Consider the following 18,974-nt stretch of genomic DNA (forward strand, 5'->3'; position numbering starts at 1 on the left):
GAACAAACATACTTTAATTAGTTAAAGTTTAAACATGATACAAAACAAGAAACGACTCGTGAAGTCCACGGTATCAAAGACCGAACACGGAACAAAAACCCACAAACACAAAGGGAAAACATACAGTTTAAATATGGCTCCCAATCAGAGACAACCAGCCAACAGCTGACACTCGTTGCCTCTGATTGGGAGTCACTCAGGCAAAACATAGAAATCAACAAACTAGAACCCCCAACATAGAAATAAACCACATAGAATGAACACACCCTGGCTCAACATATGGAGTCCCAGAACCAGGGTGTGACAGTACCCCCCCCTAAAGGCGCGGACTGCGACCGCGCCTCAAAAATAGCAAAACAGGGGAGGGCTGGGTGGGCATACCTCCTCGGCGGCGGTTCTGGCTCCGGCCTTGCCCACCACCCTCCAACAAACCCCCCATAGCACCCCTGGTCCGGTCTGGCCCCGCTGGCTGGAGCTGGACCGGACGTAGCAGGAGCGGTTAGCTTCAGCTCCGTAGTGGAGCCGTTGACCGGTACCTGGTTAGGCACCGGTGACCCAGGCACGGGTTGTGCCGGACAGACGACGCAGCACCCCTGGCTTGGTGCGTGGAGCAGCAACGGGCCGGACCGGGCTGACGATACGCACCCCTGGCTTGGTGCGTGGGCGGAACGGGCCTCACCGGACTGACGACTCGCACCCCTGGCTCGTGCGTGGAGCAACGGCGGACCGGGCTGACGATGCGCACCCCTGGCTTGGTGCGTGGAGCCGGAACGGGCCTCACCGGACTAACGACTCGCACCCCTGGCTTGGTGCGTGGAGCAGCGACGGGCCTTGCCAGGCTGACGACTCGTACCCCTGGCTTGGTGCGAGTAGCAGGAACGGGCTGGACCAGGCTGATGACTCGCACCCCTGGCTTGCTGCGAGTGGCAGGAACGGGCTGGACCAGGCTGACGACTCGCACCCCTGGCTTGGTGCGAGTGGCAGGAACAGGCCGGGCCGGGCTGGCGACGCGCACCGTATACTTGGTGCGAGTGGCAGGAACAGGCCGGGCCGGGCTGGCGACGCGCACCGTAGACTTGGTGCGAGTGGCAGGAACAGGCCGGGCCGGGCTGGCGACGCGCACCGTAGACTTGGTGCGAGTGGCAGGAACAGGCCGGGCCGGGCTGGCGACGCGCACCGTAGACTTGGTGCGAGTGGCAGGAACAGGCCGGGCCGGGCTGGCGACGCGCACCGTAGGCTTGGTGCGTGGAGCAGGGACAGGCCGGACTGGGCTGGCGACGCACACCGTAGGCTTGGTGCGTGGAGCAGGGACAGGCCGGACTGGGCTGGCGACGCACACCGTAGGCTTGGTGCGTGGAGCAGGGACAGGCCGAACCGGGCTGTGGAGACGGATAGGAGACCTGCAGTGAAGAGCGGCCACAACCCGTCCTGGCTGAATGCCTACCCTCACACACTCTGTGTGAGGCATCCGCACAGGACGTACAGGGCGGTGTATCCGTAACCTGGTGGCCTCCAGAATCCGCCCCTTTTTTGCCTCCGTCAGCCCCGTCGTCCATGCCGTGTGCCCCCCCCTAAAAAAATTCTGGGGTTGCCTCTCGACCGTCCGACGACGTCCCTGATCACGCCGTTGCTCCTCTCTACGGCGCGCCTCCACCGTCTCTTCTCCCGGCGCTTCCTCCCATGTCCAGCCCAAGAGCTGCCCCTGGACACGCTGCTTGGTCGTTGCATGGTGGGTTTTTCTGTCACGATCGTCAGGGAGAGACCAAGGCGCAGCGTGATGAACAAACATACTTTAATTAGTTAAAGTTTAAACATGATACAAAACAAGAAACGACTCGTGAAGTCCACGGTATCAAAGGCCGAACACGGAACAAAAACCCACAAACACAAAGGGAAAACATACAGTTTAAATATGGCTCCCAATCAGAGACAACCAGCCAACAGCTGACACTCGTTGCCTCTGATTGGGAGTCACTCAGGCAAAACATAGAAATCAACAAACTAGAACCCCCAACATAGAAATAAACCACATAGAATGAACACACCCTGGCTCAACATATGGAGTCCCAGAACCAGGGTGTGACAGTCGGACGACAATCAGGTCGGATCACTTAGGTATAATAAGGACGGGTCAGACATGCTTGTTTGTTTCTGTTAGCTATCTCTCCCAATGAATGTAGGGAGTTGTAGTTTTTGCCTAATCCTGTTTGTTTTTTTAGCTACATATAGACACTGAAGACATAAACTTAATGGGAACAAATTTGGCTTTTGAATATGCTATTGCTTCTGTTTTATAATTTTGTATTAAGTTTTATTTCAAATACATTGAGTTGACTGTTCAATATTAATTTGTTTTGTTCAAACAAAGCATTGTCACAAGCCTACAAACATAACATTTTGTGCAAGTAGCCTACATTTTTTAAATGGATGATGTGTCCTCCCAAAAATAAAAAAGACACAGTCAGAATTCCTTAGAACTGCATTTCGGAAAAGGCAGTTTCCTAGTTCAGACTATCACGTGAACGCGGTATTATCGCATCTGCATCTACAGACAGCCAAATGTGGATGGTAGCCTGTATTCACTAAACTGCGGTAAACATATATATTTTTTTCATTTATTGCAAACTTAGGAGCCAATTAATTTTTCCAATTTAAGAATATACTGTAAAACAGAGTAAATTATTATCATCACATTTTTTCTCCCTTGCCTTAAAAAAAAATCTCAAATGGCCCCTTTCCCCATTATTCCCCCTTCAGGTCACTGATTAGCCATGGCTCCAGATCCATCAGGATATCTAAGAATATATCTTTGCCTTCGGGCCCACATGCTTTCACAGGGCCATTGAAGAGCTCCCTCATCCTTTTCTGTTTTTTTTTTCCAGCCCTCACTTCACTGTAGGTGTTTGTGGTGATGATTCCCCTCTCCAGGAGTCTATCCAAGATGGGTTCCACCTGGGTCACTCTGTCGATCAGGGCCGTCCGGTGATGGTCCACAAAGTGTTTGTCTGAGGTAGAGATAGGACATGGCTTGGGACTTTTGGAGGTGATGGAATGCAAAGCATACATAATGTATTTGATAGGGGCCTATATCTCTACACGCCTCCTTTAATGTTGCTTGTTTCTGTGTGTGCGTGCATGTGTGTAAGGTGTGCAAATTGGAGGATAGGCGTGATGCACTTTTTCTAATTCAGACAGGATTAAATAGGCTATTGGGAGTGAAAAATACTGTTGAAGATTCTAGAGGGCAGCAGTTGCACCAACAGTATGTTGGAGAATAAATTAAAAGGAAGGACTTTTATGATTGTTCATCAAGGTAGAATACTTTAGGTATTGAATGTTTCCCCATAAACCATTACTAATTACAGTAAAACATACATTTGAATAAAGTAGGCCTATTTGAGACATTAGGCTATTTAACACCTGGTTTAGTGTTTACCTTTGATCATGTTCTTTGGTCCAGGTGCACTTGCCATTGCAGCACCCGATGTTACCTAAGATCCCTGAGCTGTAAAATAGGCTTCATGAGACACCATCAATCGAATATAAATATGAATAGTAGGCCTAAAGATAAATCAAAATCAGCAAGCAATCGAAATGTGTGTTTATTGCATAATGTATTATGCTTATTTTGAGTTGCAAATTGAATATATGCTACTGTATGCTATCATTCAGGCCAGATGCGCAAAATAGAATGCACTCATAAGTGAAAGTAAAACTGTCAACTTCCTTATAGTTTTCCTTCCATACCTTATGGACATTTCAATGCAATTCATTTAATAACGTTTTGTCCTAGCCTACTTTTGGGTTAACTGAAGTGGTTTTAAACCTTTCAAATATAGATTTTTTTTAAATGTCCAATGGACGTGCCTCCTACTTTATTCGATTTACAGTTAATTGCACCCAATACCTCTATAGCCACATTCACAGCCCCGTCTTCAGTGAAGGTACGGGTCAGAAGGTCTACCAAGTCCACTGGGTCCGCTTTCTCAACAATGCCCTTGCGAACTTTTGGCTCCTGCTTGCGGTCACAGAGTTTACGTGTCTTCTATTATATGTTGTCTATAGGATACTGACTGTCTTCTCTCCAAGATAGGCTACTCAATTGCACCGTCGCACGTCATAGGTCTCGTCATAGGTCCATCAGCACTCCAGGACAAACAGATTAACCTAATCCCCACTACATTTGACAAAAATGTCATTTAGAATTTATCTTAACGAATTAATTATTTATTATCATATTATTTTTATATATTTGAGATTGCTCAATATATATATATATATAGGCCTTTATACCTTTTGAAATAATAGGCTACAGAAAATGGAAATGTCACGCCCTGGCTCTGGGGACTCTTATATGTTGAGCCAGGGTGTTAGTTTCTATGTTTAGTGTTCTATGTTCATGTTCTTGTTCATGTGTTTCTGTGTTGGCCGTGGTGGTTCCCAATCAGAGGCAGCTGTGGCTTGTTGTCTCTGATTGGGAATCATACTTAGGTAGCCTGTTTTGCACTTGTCATTTGTGGGATCTTGTTCCGGAGAGGTTTGTGTTTGTTAACCTTAGGACTTCACGTATCGTTTTGTTGTTTTGTAGTTGTTGTTTAAAGTACTCATTAAAAGATGTACGCATATCACGCTGCGCCTTGGTCCGGTTCTTACGACGATCGTGACAGGAAATATAGTTTTTTGAAGTTATGTACAGTTTATATACAAACATCATTTCACAAACAACATTGTCCCCTACAATCATGTAAATCACACACATTATATTGAACAGAACAAGCATTGTTCCTCTTTGCTTTATGTTGTCAGCAATGAAAGAGGTAGATAAATATTTGCATAGAAATAGACAGTCCAAACGTTGTTTAACAGCATGGGTGGTAAATCATACACTAAAACCAAATAGCATTGAAGGAGATTAGGCTACTGTATCACTTGGTAATAAAAGTGTATCAGTAGCCAAACGTTGTCGAACGTTACTGATAGAAATGCCATTAATAGAGCCAACGTGATTCCTTAGAGGCATGTTGTTCTACATAACATATTTCTATCTGAACGTTCCAAAATGTTGCCTCCTACTGAACGCACCCCAGTATAATACCTAGCAATACATCAGGGGGCTGTTCAGGAGGGTGCAACATCACAGACCACTCAGATTGGGAATACATTATTGTCTATCATGTGCACTGAACAAAAATATAAACACAACATGTAAAGTGTTGGTCCCATGTTTCATGGGCTGAAATAAAAGTTTGCAGAAATTTTCCATACGCACAAAAAGCTTATTTATCTCAAATGATGTGCACAAATTTATATTTTTGTTCAGTATAGAATAGGGAATCTGATCAGCTCTATGTTACATTTCTATTTGCATAATTCTATATCTGAACATTTCACCTCAACTGAATTCAACCCAGTTAGGGCCGGCTAAATGCAGGGGCTTTCCAGGGCCCAGGGCCAAGGGCATAGGACCGTGGGGGGCCCAAGAGGTACCAAAAAATAATAATAATATGGATTCAATTTTATCACAAGCACATCCCGGTAACTGCCAAAATAAAGGAAACACCAACATAAAGTGTCTTAGAAGGGTGTTGGGCCACCACAAGCTGCCAGAACAGCTTCAATGCTCCTTGGCGTAGATTCGACAAGTGGACCTAAACCATGCCAGAAAAATGCACCCCACACCATAACATACACTTTGTATCGCTCATTTACTCAAGTGTTTCCTTTATTTTATAATATGGCAGTTACCTAAAGTCGGGACACCCCTTCAAATTCGTGGATTCGGCTATTTCAGCCACACCTGTTGCTGACAGATGTATTAAATCAAACACACAGCCATGCAATCTCCATAGACAAACATTGGCAGTCGAATAGCCTTACTGAAGAGTTCAGTGACTTTCAATGTGCCACCATCATAGGATGCCACCTTTCCAACAAGTCAGTTCGTCAAATTTCTGCCCTGCTAGAGCTGCCCTGGTCAACTGTAAGTGCAGTTTTTGTGAAGTGAAAACGTCTAGGAGCAACAACAGCTCAGCCGCGAATTGGTAGGCCACACAAGCTCACAGAACGGGACCGCCGGGTGTTGAAGCGCGTAGATTATAAAACTCGGTTGCAATGCTAACTTCCGAGTTCCAAACTGCCTCTGGAAGCAATGTCAGCACAATAACTGTTCATCGGGAGCTTCATGAAATGAGTTTCCATGGCTTAGCAGCCGCACACAAGCCTAAGATCACTATGCGCAATGCCAAGCGTCGGCTGGAGTGGTGTAAAGCTCGCCGCCACTGGACTCTGGAGCAGTGGAAACGCGTTCTCTGGAGAGATGAATCACGCTTCACCATCTTGCAGTCCGAAGGACGAATCTGGGTTTGGTTGATGCCAGGAGAACTCTACCTGCCCGAGTGTATAGTGCCAACTGTAAAGTTTGTTGGAGGAGGAATTTTGGTCTGGGGCTGTTTTTCACGGTTCGTGCTAGGTCCCTTAGCTCCATTGAAGGAACATTTTAACGCTACATCATACAATGACATTCTAGACGATTCTGTGCTTCCAACTTTCTGGCAACAGTTTGGGGAAGGCTCTTTCCTGTTTCAGCGTGACAATGCCCTCGTGCACAAAGCGAGGTCCATACAGAAATTGTTTGTCGAGATCGGTGTGGAAGAACTTGACTGTCCTGCACAGAGACCTGACCTCAACCCCATCGAACACCTTTGGGATGAATTGGAACGCCGACTGCGAACCAGGCCTAATCGCCCAACATCAGTGCTCGACCTCACTAATGCTCTTGTGGCTAAATGGAAGCAAGTCCCCGCAGCAATGTTCCAAAATCTAGTGGAAAGACTTCCCAGAAAAGTTGAAGCTGTTGTAGCAGCAAAGGGGGGACCAACTCCATATTAATGCCCATGATTTTGGAATGAGATGTTCGACGAGCAGGTGTCCACATACCTTTGGTCATGTAGTGTATATGCTGAGTGTACAAAACATTAGGAATACCTGCTCTTTCCATGACATAGACTGACCAGGTGAATGCAGGTGAATGCTGGAATCCCTTATTGATGTCACCTGTTAAATCCACTTCAATCAGTGTAGATGAAGGGGAGACAGGTTAAAGAAGGATTTTTAAGCCTTGAGACAATTGAGACATGGATTGTGTATATGTGCCATTCAGAGGGTGAATGGGCAAGACAAAATATTTAAGTGCCTTTGAACGGGGTATGGTAGTAGGTGCCAGGCGCACCGGTTTGAGTGTGTCAAGAACTGCAACGCTGCTGGGTTTTTCACGCTCAACACTTTCCCGTATGTATCAAGAATGGTCCACCACCCAAAAGACATTCAGCCAACTTGACACAACTATGGGAAACATTGAAGTCAACATGGGCCAGCATCCCAGTGGAACGCTTTGAACACCTTGAAGAGTCCATGCCCCGATGAATTGAGGCTGTTCTGAGGGCAAACGGGGGTGCAACTCCTTAGACCACTGCGCCACTCGGGAGTAAATAATACTTTCTTGTGGAAACAATCGGCAGAGTAACAATCACAGTAACAATCACATTCGTGACAGATGAGGGACGTTTAGGTTTTCTTCTATGTAATAATGCATGGCTATGCTAGACAGACAATGGAAAGCATTGCCACATCGGGACTATAGCTATGAGCCTGCTTACAGTGGGATGAGTGGGATTTTGCAGAAAATAAAGGCCTATGCTAAAATATATATATATACACAAGTAATTTTTCCAACAATTGTTTACAGACAGATTATTTCATTTGTAGTACACTGTATCACAATTCCAGTGGGTCAGAAATGTACATACACTAAGTTGACTGTGCCTTTAAATAGCTTGGAAAATTCCAGAAAATGATGTCATGGCTTTAGAAGCTTCTGATATGATGTCAATTAGCCTATCAGAAGCATCTAAAGCCATGACATCATTTTCCAAGCTGTTTAATTGCACAGTCAACTTAGTGTATGTAAACTTCTGACCCACTGGAATTGTGATACAGTGAATTATAAGTGAAATAATCTGTCTGTAAACAATTGTAGGAAAAATTACTTGTGTCATGCACAAAGTAGATGTCCTAACCGACTTGCCAAAACTATAGTTTGTTAACAAGAAATTTGTGGAGTGGTTGAAAAACGAGTTTTAATGACTCCAACCTAAGTATATGTAAACCTCCAACTTCAACTGTATATATATAGCTAAATTAGCATGAGAAAATAAGATATGGGGCTTTTTTCACTTTGCGCACCTGCCACTCCAAAGGTCTGTGCACGGCCCTGCATAACACAATGTTACTTCATGTATGTGTATGTTTTCTATTGTTGAGTTCAAAACAGCTAGCTAGTTAGAATTCACAACTGAGTATTTGTTCATGAAAAGAAAAAACTGCGGTCACTAGAAAATTCTGTCATTTATTGCAAACTTTGGAGACAATTCATTTTTCCAATTTAAGAATATACTGTAAAACAGAGTGCATTATTAACATCACATTCTTGTCCCTTGCCTTTAAAAAAATCTGAAATGGCCATTATTCCCCCTCCAGGTCAATGATTAGCCATTGCTCCAGAGCTATCAGGATATCTAAGAATATATCTTTGCCTTTGGTCCCACATGCTTTCAAAGGGCCATCGAAGAGCTCCCTCATCTTTTTCTGGTTGTTTTTTTCAGCCCTAATTTCACTGTAGGCATTTACGGTGATGATTTCCTTCTCCAGCAGTCTATCCAAGATGGGTTCCACCTGGGTCACTCTGTCGATCAGGGCCGTCCGGTGATGGTCCACAAACTGTTTGTCTGAGGTAGAGATAGGACATGGCTTGGGACTTTTGGAGGTGATGGAATGCAAAGCATACATAATGTATTTGATAGGGGCCTATATCTCTACACGCCTCCTTTAATGTTGCTTGTTTCTGTGTGTGCGTGCATGTGTGTAGGGTGTGCAAATTGGAGGATAGGCGTGATGCACTTTTTCTAATTCAGACAGGATTAACTAGACTATGGGGAGTAAAAAATGATTCTAGAGGAGGGCAGCAGTTGCAACTTAAGTACGTTGGAAAATAAATTAAAAGGAAGGACTTTTGTGATAGAATATTTAGGTATTGAATGTTTCCCCATAAACCATTACTAATTACAGTAAAATAAAAAAAATAATAACGTAGGCCTATTTGAGACATTAGGCTATATAACACCTGGTTTAGTGTTTACCTTTGATCATGTTCTTTGGTCCAGGAGCACTTGCCATTGCAGCACCCGATGTTATGCAGATCCTTGAGCTGTAAAATAGGCTTTATGAGACACCATCAATCGAATAAAAATATGAATAGTAGGCCTAAAGATGAATCAAAATCAGCAAGCAATCGAAATGTGTGTTTATTTCATAATGTATTATGCTTATTTTGAGTTGCAAATGGAATATATGCTACTGTATGCTATCATTCAGCCCAGATGCGCAAAATAGAATGCACTCATAAGTGAAAGTAAAACTGTCAACTTCCTTATAGTTCTCCTTCCATTCGTTATGGACATTTCAATGCAATTTATTTTTGACCTTGGTCTAATAACGTTTCCTAGCCGACTTTTGCGTTAACTTTAGTGGTTTTTAAACCTGTCAAGGATATGAAATTAAATATATATTTTCTTTTTTAAATGTCCAATGGACGTGCCTCCTACTTTATTCGACTTACATTTCTTGAATTCTATCAGTTCCTCTGCGACATTCTGGCAGTTAATTGCACCCAAGACCTCTATAGCCACATTCAGAGCCCCGTCTTCAGTGAAAGTACGGGTCAGAAGGTCTACCAAATCCACTGGGTCCGCTTTCTCAACATTGCCCTTGCGAACTTTTGGTTCCTGCTTGCGGTCACAGAGTTTACGTTTGAACCTCTTCAATTCAGTCTCTCCCAAGTCATCAAGGACACCAATTAATGTATCGCCAACGGTTTTCGACATATTTTATGCCAAACGGTAATTTAGACTAGGTTTTGTGAGATTAGGCTACGTGTCTTCTATTCTATGTTGTCTACAGGATACTGACTGTCTTCTCTCCAAGATAGGCTACTCCTTGCACCGTCGCACGTCATAGGCCTCGTCATAGGTCCATCAGCACTCCAGGACAAACAGAATAACCTCGTCCCCACTACATTTGACAGAAATGTCATTTAGAATTTATCTTAACGAATTCATTATTTATTATCATATTATTTTTATATATTTGAGATTGCTCTTTTTTATATATAGGCCGTTATACCTTTTGAAATAATAGGCTACAGAAAATGGAAATATCGTTTTTTCAATTCATGTAGTTTATTTACACACATCATTTGACAAACAACATTGTCCCCTACAATCATGTAAATCACACACATTATATTGAACAGAACAAGCTTTGTCCCTCTTCGCTTTATTTTGTCAGCAATTAAAAAGGTAGATAAATATTTATATAAAAGTAGATCCAAACGTTGTTCAACAGCATGGGTGGTAAGTCATACACTAAAGCCAAATAAAATTGAAGGATACTAGGCTACTGTATCACTTGGTAATACAAGTGTAACACTAGCGACATGTTCAGTAGCCAAACGGTGTCGAACGTTGCAGATAGAAATGCCATGAATAGAGCTGACGTGATTCCTGTTTTACATGTCAGAGAGGCATGTTGTTCTACATAACATATTTCTATCGATTAGTTACCGGAGTGTAACTCCAGTTCTATGAGTGGAGCGGAGCCCCATGGGGGAGCTCTGCTCCTAGTGGTTTACCCTCTGCCCTAAGGCAGTAACAGCCTGAAGCAAATTTATGCACACACCTGCAGCCAATGGGAGCACAGGTGTCCCTATAAGAGGGGACGCTTCCCCTCAATCAGCCTCCCGAGATATTATCTTCAGCGAGACTAGAGAGGGTCGGCAGGGCCTTAAGTCCTATGGGGCTCCGCTCCACTCATAGAACTGGAGTTACACTCCGGTAACTAATCGTTCTATATCATGGAGCTCCGCCCCATAGGGGAGCTCTGCTCCTAGTGGTTTAAGGCGGAGCGTAGCGCTCCAAAATGTACTCCCTGCCGAGCCTAACACTTCCCATTAAAAAATGAAAAGGTCAAGCCTAGCAATGGCCGCAACCAATTCCCGCAGTACTGCAACTAAAACCCCCTCCGGGCATCACAATATACCGCGTCATCGGTTAAAGACCCGCCCCACCTAGTTCAATGGCAATGCCAATGACTAGTGGGCAGATCACCAGAATAGAAGCTACACTAATCTGTACTAGCAGATAGATGTGCCTCAATATCCTGTGAAAACACTACCGACCACTAATGGAATGACACCAAGTGTCACTCTACATTATGTGCACAGTAGACCACCTCACTCACTCAATGGAATCCCAGAGATTAGTAGGCAGGAACAAAATATAAATCATACTAAACTGAACAATCAGATAGATGACTTCACATTCTGTCAATTCAATACATGTCTCTACTATACTGACCCTGTCAGTCAAGAGACATGCCACAAGATATGCTTTCCATCCAAAGCGGACCTGATAGAAACCTGTGTCCATCGTCCTGCTTTTCTCTCTTCTAGCTCAAGATTCCCCTTCAGCTATGCTGAGTACAATCGAGCCAGAGAGATAGAAAGCCTATCTATCAAAAAACATGTTTTCCTAACCAAAGCGGACCTGATGGGAACCTGCCCATAGTCCTGCTTTATCCTCTCTTCCTGGCTCAAAATCTCCTTTCAGCTTTGCTGAGTACAGACCGAGCCAAAGAGTTAGAAAACATATCTGTCCAGAATATGTCTTCCTAACCAAAGCGGACCTGATGAACACCCCTGTCCACAGTCCTGCTTTTTTCCTCTCTTTCTTGCTCAAGATCTCCTTTCAGCCACGCTGAGTACAGATCGAGCCAAAGAGTTAGAAGGCATATCTAATAGATAGAAACAGAATATGTCTTCCTAACCAAAGCGGACCTGATGGACACCCATGTCCACAGTCCTGCTTTTTCCCTCTCTTTCTTGCTCAAGATCTCCCTTCAGCCACGCTGAGTACAGATCGAGCCAAAGAGTTAGAAGACATATCTAATAGATAGAAACTGATAAATGGAGACGGTGTCGACCATGACGCTGCTCTACAAATATCCTCTACCCCTGTTCCTCTGAAGAGGGCAGTAGAAGCTGCTACTCCACGAGTGGAGTGAGCTCTGATACCCTGAGGCAGTTGTCGCCCCGCTGCCTCGTAAGCTGTCTCACTACCTTCACAAAGCCAATGAGACAATCGCTGTTTTGAAAGTGGTCTACCTAATGCAGCCGCACCGTGACACACAAACAGCTGAGGCGATGACCTAATCGCTGCTGTGCGCTCAACGTAACACGCCAAAGCGCGCACTGGGCACAGACAATGAAGCTTTTCCTCACTCCTCTCCCCATGAGGAGGGGGAGAAAAAGCCCACAACTCCACGGTCTGTGATCTATATGCACTGCTAATAACCTTCGGCACAAACGCCGGGTTAGGACTTAACATCGCTCTGCTCAGATCGCCATTAATGGCAAGGCAGTCGGGTCTCGTCGACAGGGCACAGAAATCACTGACACGCTTAGCGGTAGTCAAGGCGAGCAACAGTGCCGTCTTGATAGACAGCATCTTGAGGGGTATTTGATTCAATGGCTCGAACGGCGACTTACATAGCGCTTCGAGTACCAAGGCCAAATCCCACTGGGGCAGCGTGGCTCTAGTCATTGGCCTAAGCCGCCGCGTTCCCAATAAGAAACGTTTCACTAACGGGTGGCTGAACACGTTCGTTCCGCCAAACCCCTCATGACCAGCTGAAATTGCCGCTGCAAACACTCTAATGGTGGAGGGCGATTTCTGCTTATCAAACATAAACTGCAGAAAAGAGAGCACACTCTCAACCTGACAGTTCATGGGGTCCACACCTTGTGTGTCACACCATCGTGAAAAAATGTTCCATCTGCTGGTATACATCCTAGAAGTGGAACCGGCTCGTGCATCTTGTATGGTTCTGATCACTGCATCAGATAACCCACGGCGCCTCAACCTGTCCCATTCAGGAACCAAGCCTTCAGTGGTTGGCCGATTATGGGCCACTGCCCTATCGAGCCTCCCGCCTGGGTCAACGCGTCCCGTCGATGTGGAATTGGCCAAGGTGGCGCAATCAACATCTGACTCATCTCCGCAAACCACGGAGCCCCCGGGCGATCGGGCGCTATCAGTATCACTGACAGCCCCTCTGACCTCACCCTGGCTAGCAGTGGGAGAATGCAAGACAGCGGAGGGAATGCGTACAGGAGAACTTTCAGCCACGGGTAGTGCGCGAATGCGTCTCTTCCCAGTGGTGGCTCGTCCTGTTCCCTCAGAGAGAACCATAGGGGACATTGCGCATTCACGCGTGACGCGAACAGATCCACCTCGGCTCTCCCGAACTGTTCCCAAATTCGGAGAACAATGTCCGGATGCAGACACCACTCGTCGTCTCGAGGACCCCCTCTTGACATGAGGTCTGCTCCTACGTTCAAGTAGCCCGGAATGTGTGCTGCTCTCAACGAGCGAAGGTGCTTGTGAGCCCACATCCACAATTCCTCTGCCGCCCGGTGGAGGGCAGGTGACCTGACCCCTCCCTGGCGATTTATGTGAGCTACTGTGGTCCGGTTGTCTGACCAGACCAGCACATCGCGACCCCGAAGGGTAGGCGCGAAGTGGGTCAGAACCAGTCGAACCGTTTCCAACTCCAAGAGGTTTATGTGACGACCTGATTGAGGCCATACACCTCCTATCGCTTGAGTCTGACATGTCCCTCCCCATCCAGTCAGAGAAGCATCTGTAAATACTGGAATGTAGGATGACACCTTGCCCATCGGGACTCCGTGCGTGAGAACGCTCGGATTCCTCCAATAGTCCAGGTCTGCTCTTAGCGAGAGAGGAACCACCACCAACCGATGACGTTGACGCACTGGGTCTAGTCTTAGTTGGGCGAACCATCGCTGTATTCTGCGCATGTGCAGAAGTCCCAGCGGGACCACAGAGTGGGCTGACGACATGAGACCCAAAAGTGACATGATCGACAGCGCCGTCACTGTGTGATTCGGACGACACTTCCTCAGGGCTAGCAACAATGCTACCCTTCGAGGGTCCGAAATTCGAGCCCTCATCATTACAGTGTCTAGCTGTAGCCCCAGGTAGACAATCTGATGACTGGGCCAGGGTGCGCTCTTTTTCCAATTCACAGCGAACCCCAGACGCGTGAGATGAATCACTGTCTGTGCTGTGTGAGTGAACGCCAGCTCTGCTGAAGGGGCGAGAACCAGCAGGTCGTCTAGGTAGGCTAATAACCTTATCCCTTGACGACGCAGCGGCTCCAATGCCGCCTCCACACATTTGGAAAACGTTCGAGGTGCCAGGGCGTACCCGAATGGCATCCTCGTGAACTCGTACGCCACCCCTTGAAAGGCGAACCGCAGAAACTTCCTGTGACGCGATTGTATCGGCACATGGAAGTACGCGTCCTTTAGGTCTATGCTTGTACAAAAGTCTCCTTTCTGGACACATTCCAGTAGACGTTTTGTCGTCAGCATTCGGAAGGGTCGTTTGGTTATGCTCGTTGAGAGTGCGTAAATCCAAAATCGGCCTCACTCCCCCCGTCTTTTTGGGCACTAGGAAATAAGGCGAATATAGCCCTTTGTTCCTTTGCTCCCGGGGAACTACTGTGACCGCCTCCTTCGCCAAAAAGTTCCGTAATCTCTGACATCAGAGCGGCCACTTTGTCCGGCGTTTTCATCACCGTCTCCACCACTCCCTGAACGGGGGGTGGGGTTCGATGGAATTGGAGGGCATAACCCTTCTGCAACGTCTGTTCTAGCCAGCGTGAGAGGGTACAGCTTCGTTGCCACTGCCCGCAATGCAGAGAAAGCGGGCGCGCACGAAGCTGTGGTGCATCCAGTAGGAAGGACCTGTATTCCTCTATGGCCCTGCCGCCGCTATTCCCCAACACTGGGTTGGTGGAATAGCCCAAGGCGGGCCCCCTCGAAAGGGAGAGGAAACATCAGCTCGTTCTGAGAGAATCGGAGGCCTTGATACGTCAGTTACGTCTGTAACTCTAGTATTCCGGCCCTCCGTGAACGCAGCACGGTTTTGAGCTGCACTGACTGAGGTATTAACCTGAGACAGAGCGCCCTCCCCGGATAGCAATTGCGTCATCATGTCATTGTCTGACTGAGACTGCTGCTTGTCATGAGATCCGTCCACTGCAGTACTCAACAGAGTCTGGAAAGTGTGGTCTCTAACTGGTACCACAAGGTGACGCCACAATACCTCTTTTTTACTGGTCTCATGAGGCTGCTCAACAGCCCACTCTAGGTGTGGTGGGCTGCACTCAGAGTAGTGGGCATTGTTACGTTCTGAATTAACCGGGGCGCCCATACATTGGTTACACCTGTAACTCTAGTATTCCGGCCCTCCGTGAACGTCGCACGGGTCTGAACTGCGCTGGCTGAGGCGTTAGCCTGAAGCAAGGCGTCATTCCCAGCTAGCGGCTGCGTCTTCATGTCATATTTAGACTGAGACAGCTGCCTGCTATGTGAGACCTTTACTACAGAGCTCCTAGCAGTCTGTAGTAAAATATCTTTATTAGGTGAGCTAAGGCTACGCCTTGCTACCTTTTTCTCTTTCCTCTCCTGAGTGTGTTCAACTACGCACCCTCGGTGGGTTGAGCTACACTCAGGATGGTGAGAGAAATTCATAGGACGTGAAGTACTCTGCAATGTGTCATGGAAGAAAGGCTCTTTTGTGACAATGTCAGTGAGAGACAGCTCTTTATTCACATAACAACAATAAACATTTCCCTCCATGCCCTGAACAGTAGGGTGGGGGGGAACAGTGGGCTCTGTCGCGTCCAGCGCCGAGCCGTCATCCGTCCTCTCCCCCTCGTCCCGTCATTGACGCCGTCGTTTCTGGCTGACCTTCTGGTGTTGCCAGGACGGTTTTGTGACGACCTCTCTCGCCGGCGGAATCGTCGCCACCACCGTCGTCGCTGGAGGGGCCGAGCCCGCTCGCCTGCTGTCGGTGGTAGGCACCTGTCGCCTGGCCCGTCGCCTCCCTGTAGTTCTACTGGGGGCGTTAGAGGTTGACGGGTTAGTTGAGGCCCTGCTAAACTTGCCTGCCAATGGCAGGTGTTTAGCCAGGTGCTTTCTCTCTTCGTCAAGCTTACCAAAATGTTCCGTCGCCTCCTTAACGGCAACCCCAAAGAGGCCCTCGCTAGAGACGGGAGCGTTTAGCAGCGAGGCTCTGTCCGTCTCCTTCATGGCTGTCATTGACAGCCAGAGGTGACGTTCCATGCGAGGTGGCCATGGACCGGCCTGCGCATATCGCTGACGCCTGTGTCAAATGAAGAATAGCGCCAGAAATCCTGGACGCCTCTTCAATCTCCTCGCTGGTCAACTCAGACCTACCCGTTGTTAGACGGGATAGGGAGGCCGCGAGGAGGGCAATGTTGTTAGCCGCTGACACAGCCTGGGCTCCCAGCGTAAAGGACTTCTCAGCCAGCTGTGCTGTGAGTCTGTCCTTTTGTGCTGGCAAGGTGGCTTTCTTGGAGGCCGCCCAGGGACTCGAACCCGGCACTAGATACGCCGCCATGGCGCTCTCGAGCCTAGGGATTCCCTTAGCAGCCCACTCACGTCCAGCCACTCTCGTGAATGGGGTGTACACTTTGGCCGGCGAACGCGCCGCCAGGGGTGTATCCCACGAGCCCTCGACATATTTTCCGAGGGAAGGCATAGCAGGAGCCATCGGCTCAGCTGCCTTCCTCGGTCTAGAGTAGGGGCCGCCCTCCATCATGTCGACCTCCACAGTGAGTTCGGGAAAGTCCGCACGCAGAGAGGCCGCTGCGAAGGACAGGGCTGCTGATGTAACAGAGCCCGTGTCGTCATCGCACAAGGAGCCTTCAGATCTCGCACTCCCCATAGGGAAGGGGGTCTTGAAGGTTGGCGCCAGAGGGTCGGATTGTTCCATTGGAACATCCATCTCTGCGTCTCTCTCCTTGTCCTCCCCTGAGTCAGCACTGTCCGTCGACGCCTCTGAAGCAGAGGCGAGAAGAGACAGTACATCCTCTAGGGGGATATCCTCCCTAAAGAACGCCCAACGCTGCTTCCTCACCTTCATAGGAAGGAGGGCGCAGGAGGCGCAATTAGGGGGATTGCCGGTTCCTTCCTTGGCATGCTGCGGCCCCAAACACACGAAACAAAGGTCGTGGGGGTCCGCAGATGCCATGGAGGAGCATCGGCACTGAGCCCTGAAAAGAGCTTTTGGGGGTGGAAAATCTCCTGGCGTGCTCATTTTAGAAGACGTCTGGCTGGCTCATCGACGGCGATTTCTTCCTGAGTCTTCTTCTCTTCTTGGCTTCTTCAGTCTAGTCGTCCAGTCGCTGAAGATAATGGGAGGCTGATTGAGGGGAAGCGTCCCCTCTTATAGGGACACCTGTGCTCCCATTGGCTGCAGGTGTGTGCATAAATTTGCTTCAGGCTGTTGCTGCCTTAGGGCAGAGGGTAAACCACTAGGAGCAGAGCTCCCCTATGGGGCGGAGCTCCACGATATAGAACTGAACGTTCCAAAATGTTGCATCCTACTAAACACACCCCAGTATCATACCCAGCAACACGTCAGGGGGCTGTTTAGGAGGGTGCAACATCACAGACCACTCCGATTGGGAATATATTATTGTCTATTATGTACACTGAACAAAAATATAAACACAACATGGAAAGTGTTGGTCCATGTTTCATGAGCTGATAAAATATTATAAAAGATTGCAGAAATGTTCCATACGCACAAAAAGCTTATTTATCTCAAATGTTGTGCACAAATTTGTTTACATCCCTGTTAGTGAGCATTTCTCCTTTGCCAAGATAATCCATCCACCTGACAGGTGTGGCATATCAAGAAGCTGATTAAACAGCACGATCATTACACAGGTGCACCTTGTGGTGGGGACAATAAAAGGGCACTCTAAAATGTGCAGTTTTGTCACACAACACAATACCACAGATGACTCAAGTTTTGAGGGAGCGTGCAATTGGCATGCCGACTGCAGGAATGTCCACCAGAACTGTTGCCAGAGAATTGAATGTTAATTTCTCTACCATAAGCCGCCTCCAACTTAATTTGAGAGAATTTGGCAGTTTGTCCAAGCAGCCTCACTACCACAGACCAATGTGTATGGCGTTGTGTGGGCGAGCAGATTGCTGATGTCAACATTGTGTAACAGAGTGCCCCATGGTGGTGGTGGGGGCAGGCATAAGTATGGTATGGGCAGGCATAAGCTACAGACAATGAACAGAATTGCATTTTATCAATGGAAATTTCAATGCACAGAAATAAAGTGACGAGATCCTGAGACCCATTGTGAGGCCCATTTTTTTTTTAAAGGTATCTGTGACCAACAGATGTATATCTGTATTCCCAGTCATGTGAAATCCATAGATTAGGGCTTAATGAAATTGTTTAAATTGACTGATTTCCTCATATGAACTGTAACTCAGGAAAATCTTTGAAATTGTTGCATGTTGCATTTATATTTTGGTTCAGTATATACACTATATATACAAAAGTATGTGGACATCCCTTAAAATTAGTGGATTTGTCTATTTCATACAAATCAAGCACACAGCCATGCAATCTCCATAGACAAACATTGGCAGTAGAATAGCCTAACTGAAGAGCTCAGTGACTTTCAATGTGGCACTGTCATAGGATGCCACCTTTCCAACAAGTCAGTTCGTCAAATTTCTGCCCGTCTACAGCTGCCCTGGTCAACTGTAAGTGCAGTTATTGTGAAGTGGAAACAACTAGGAGCAACAACGGTTCAGCCGCGAAGTGGTAGGCCACACAAGCTCACAGAACGGGATCGCCGGGTGCTGATGCGCGTAGCGCGTAATAATCAGTTGTAACACTAACTACCAAGCTCCAAACTGCCTCTGGAAGCAACGTCAG

The 18,974-nt window shown here is 47.2% G+C and overlaps 1 protein-coding gene and 1 pseudogene across 1 annotated transcript; both read right to left on the minus strand.

Annotated features, from left to right (window-relative positions):
* Window positions 1-2,380: 2,380 nt before the first annotated feature.
* On the minus strand, window positions 2,381-3,505 carry LOC123484596 (apoptosis-associated speck-like protein containing a CARD). The gene is made up of 2 exons (XM_045215097.1): window positions 3,437-3,505; window positions 2,381-3,005 (listed from the first exon to the last, which is right to left on the minus strand). The coding sequence occupies exons 1-2, from the start codon at window positions 3,471-3,473 to the stop codon at window positions 2,743-2,745; spliced, it is 300 nt and encodes a 99-aa protein (XP_045071032.1). The 5' UTR covers window positions 3,474-3,505; the 3' UTR covers window positions 2,381-2,742.
* Window positions 3,506-8,384: 4,879 nt separating this feature from the next.
* LOC123484594 lies at window positions 8,385-10,048 on the minus strand (annotated as a pseudogene).
* Window positions 10,049-18,974: the final 8,926 nt, after the last annotated feature.

Source organism: Coregonus clupeaformis, unplaced genomic scaffold, assembly GCF_020615455.1.
Source record: "Coregonus clupeaformis isolate EN_2021a unplaced genomic scaffold, ASM2061545v1 scaf0366, whole genome shotgun sequence".
Lineage (NCBI taxonomy): Eukaryota > Metazoa > Chordata > Actinopteri > Salmoniformes > Salmonidae > Coregonus > Coregonus clupeaformis.

What these genes read in the sequence shown, in the direction of transcription:
- LOC123484596 (XM_045215097.1), bottom strand. Translation starts at nt 3,473, where the DNA reads ATGGCAAGTGCACCTGGACCAAAGAACATGATCAAAG. An exon ending in ACCAAAGAACATGATCAAAG is followed by an intron (nt 3,006 to 3,436) that starts GTAAACACTAAA and finishes TCTCTACCTCAG; the next exon opens with ACAAACACTTTGTGGACCAT.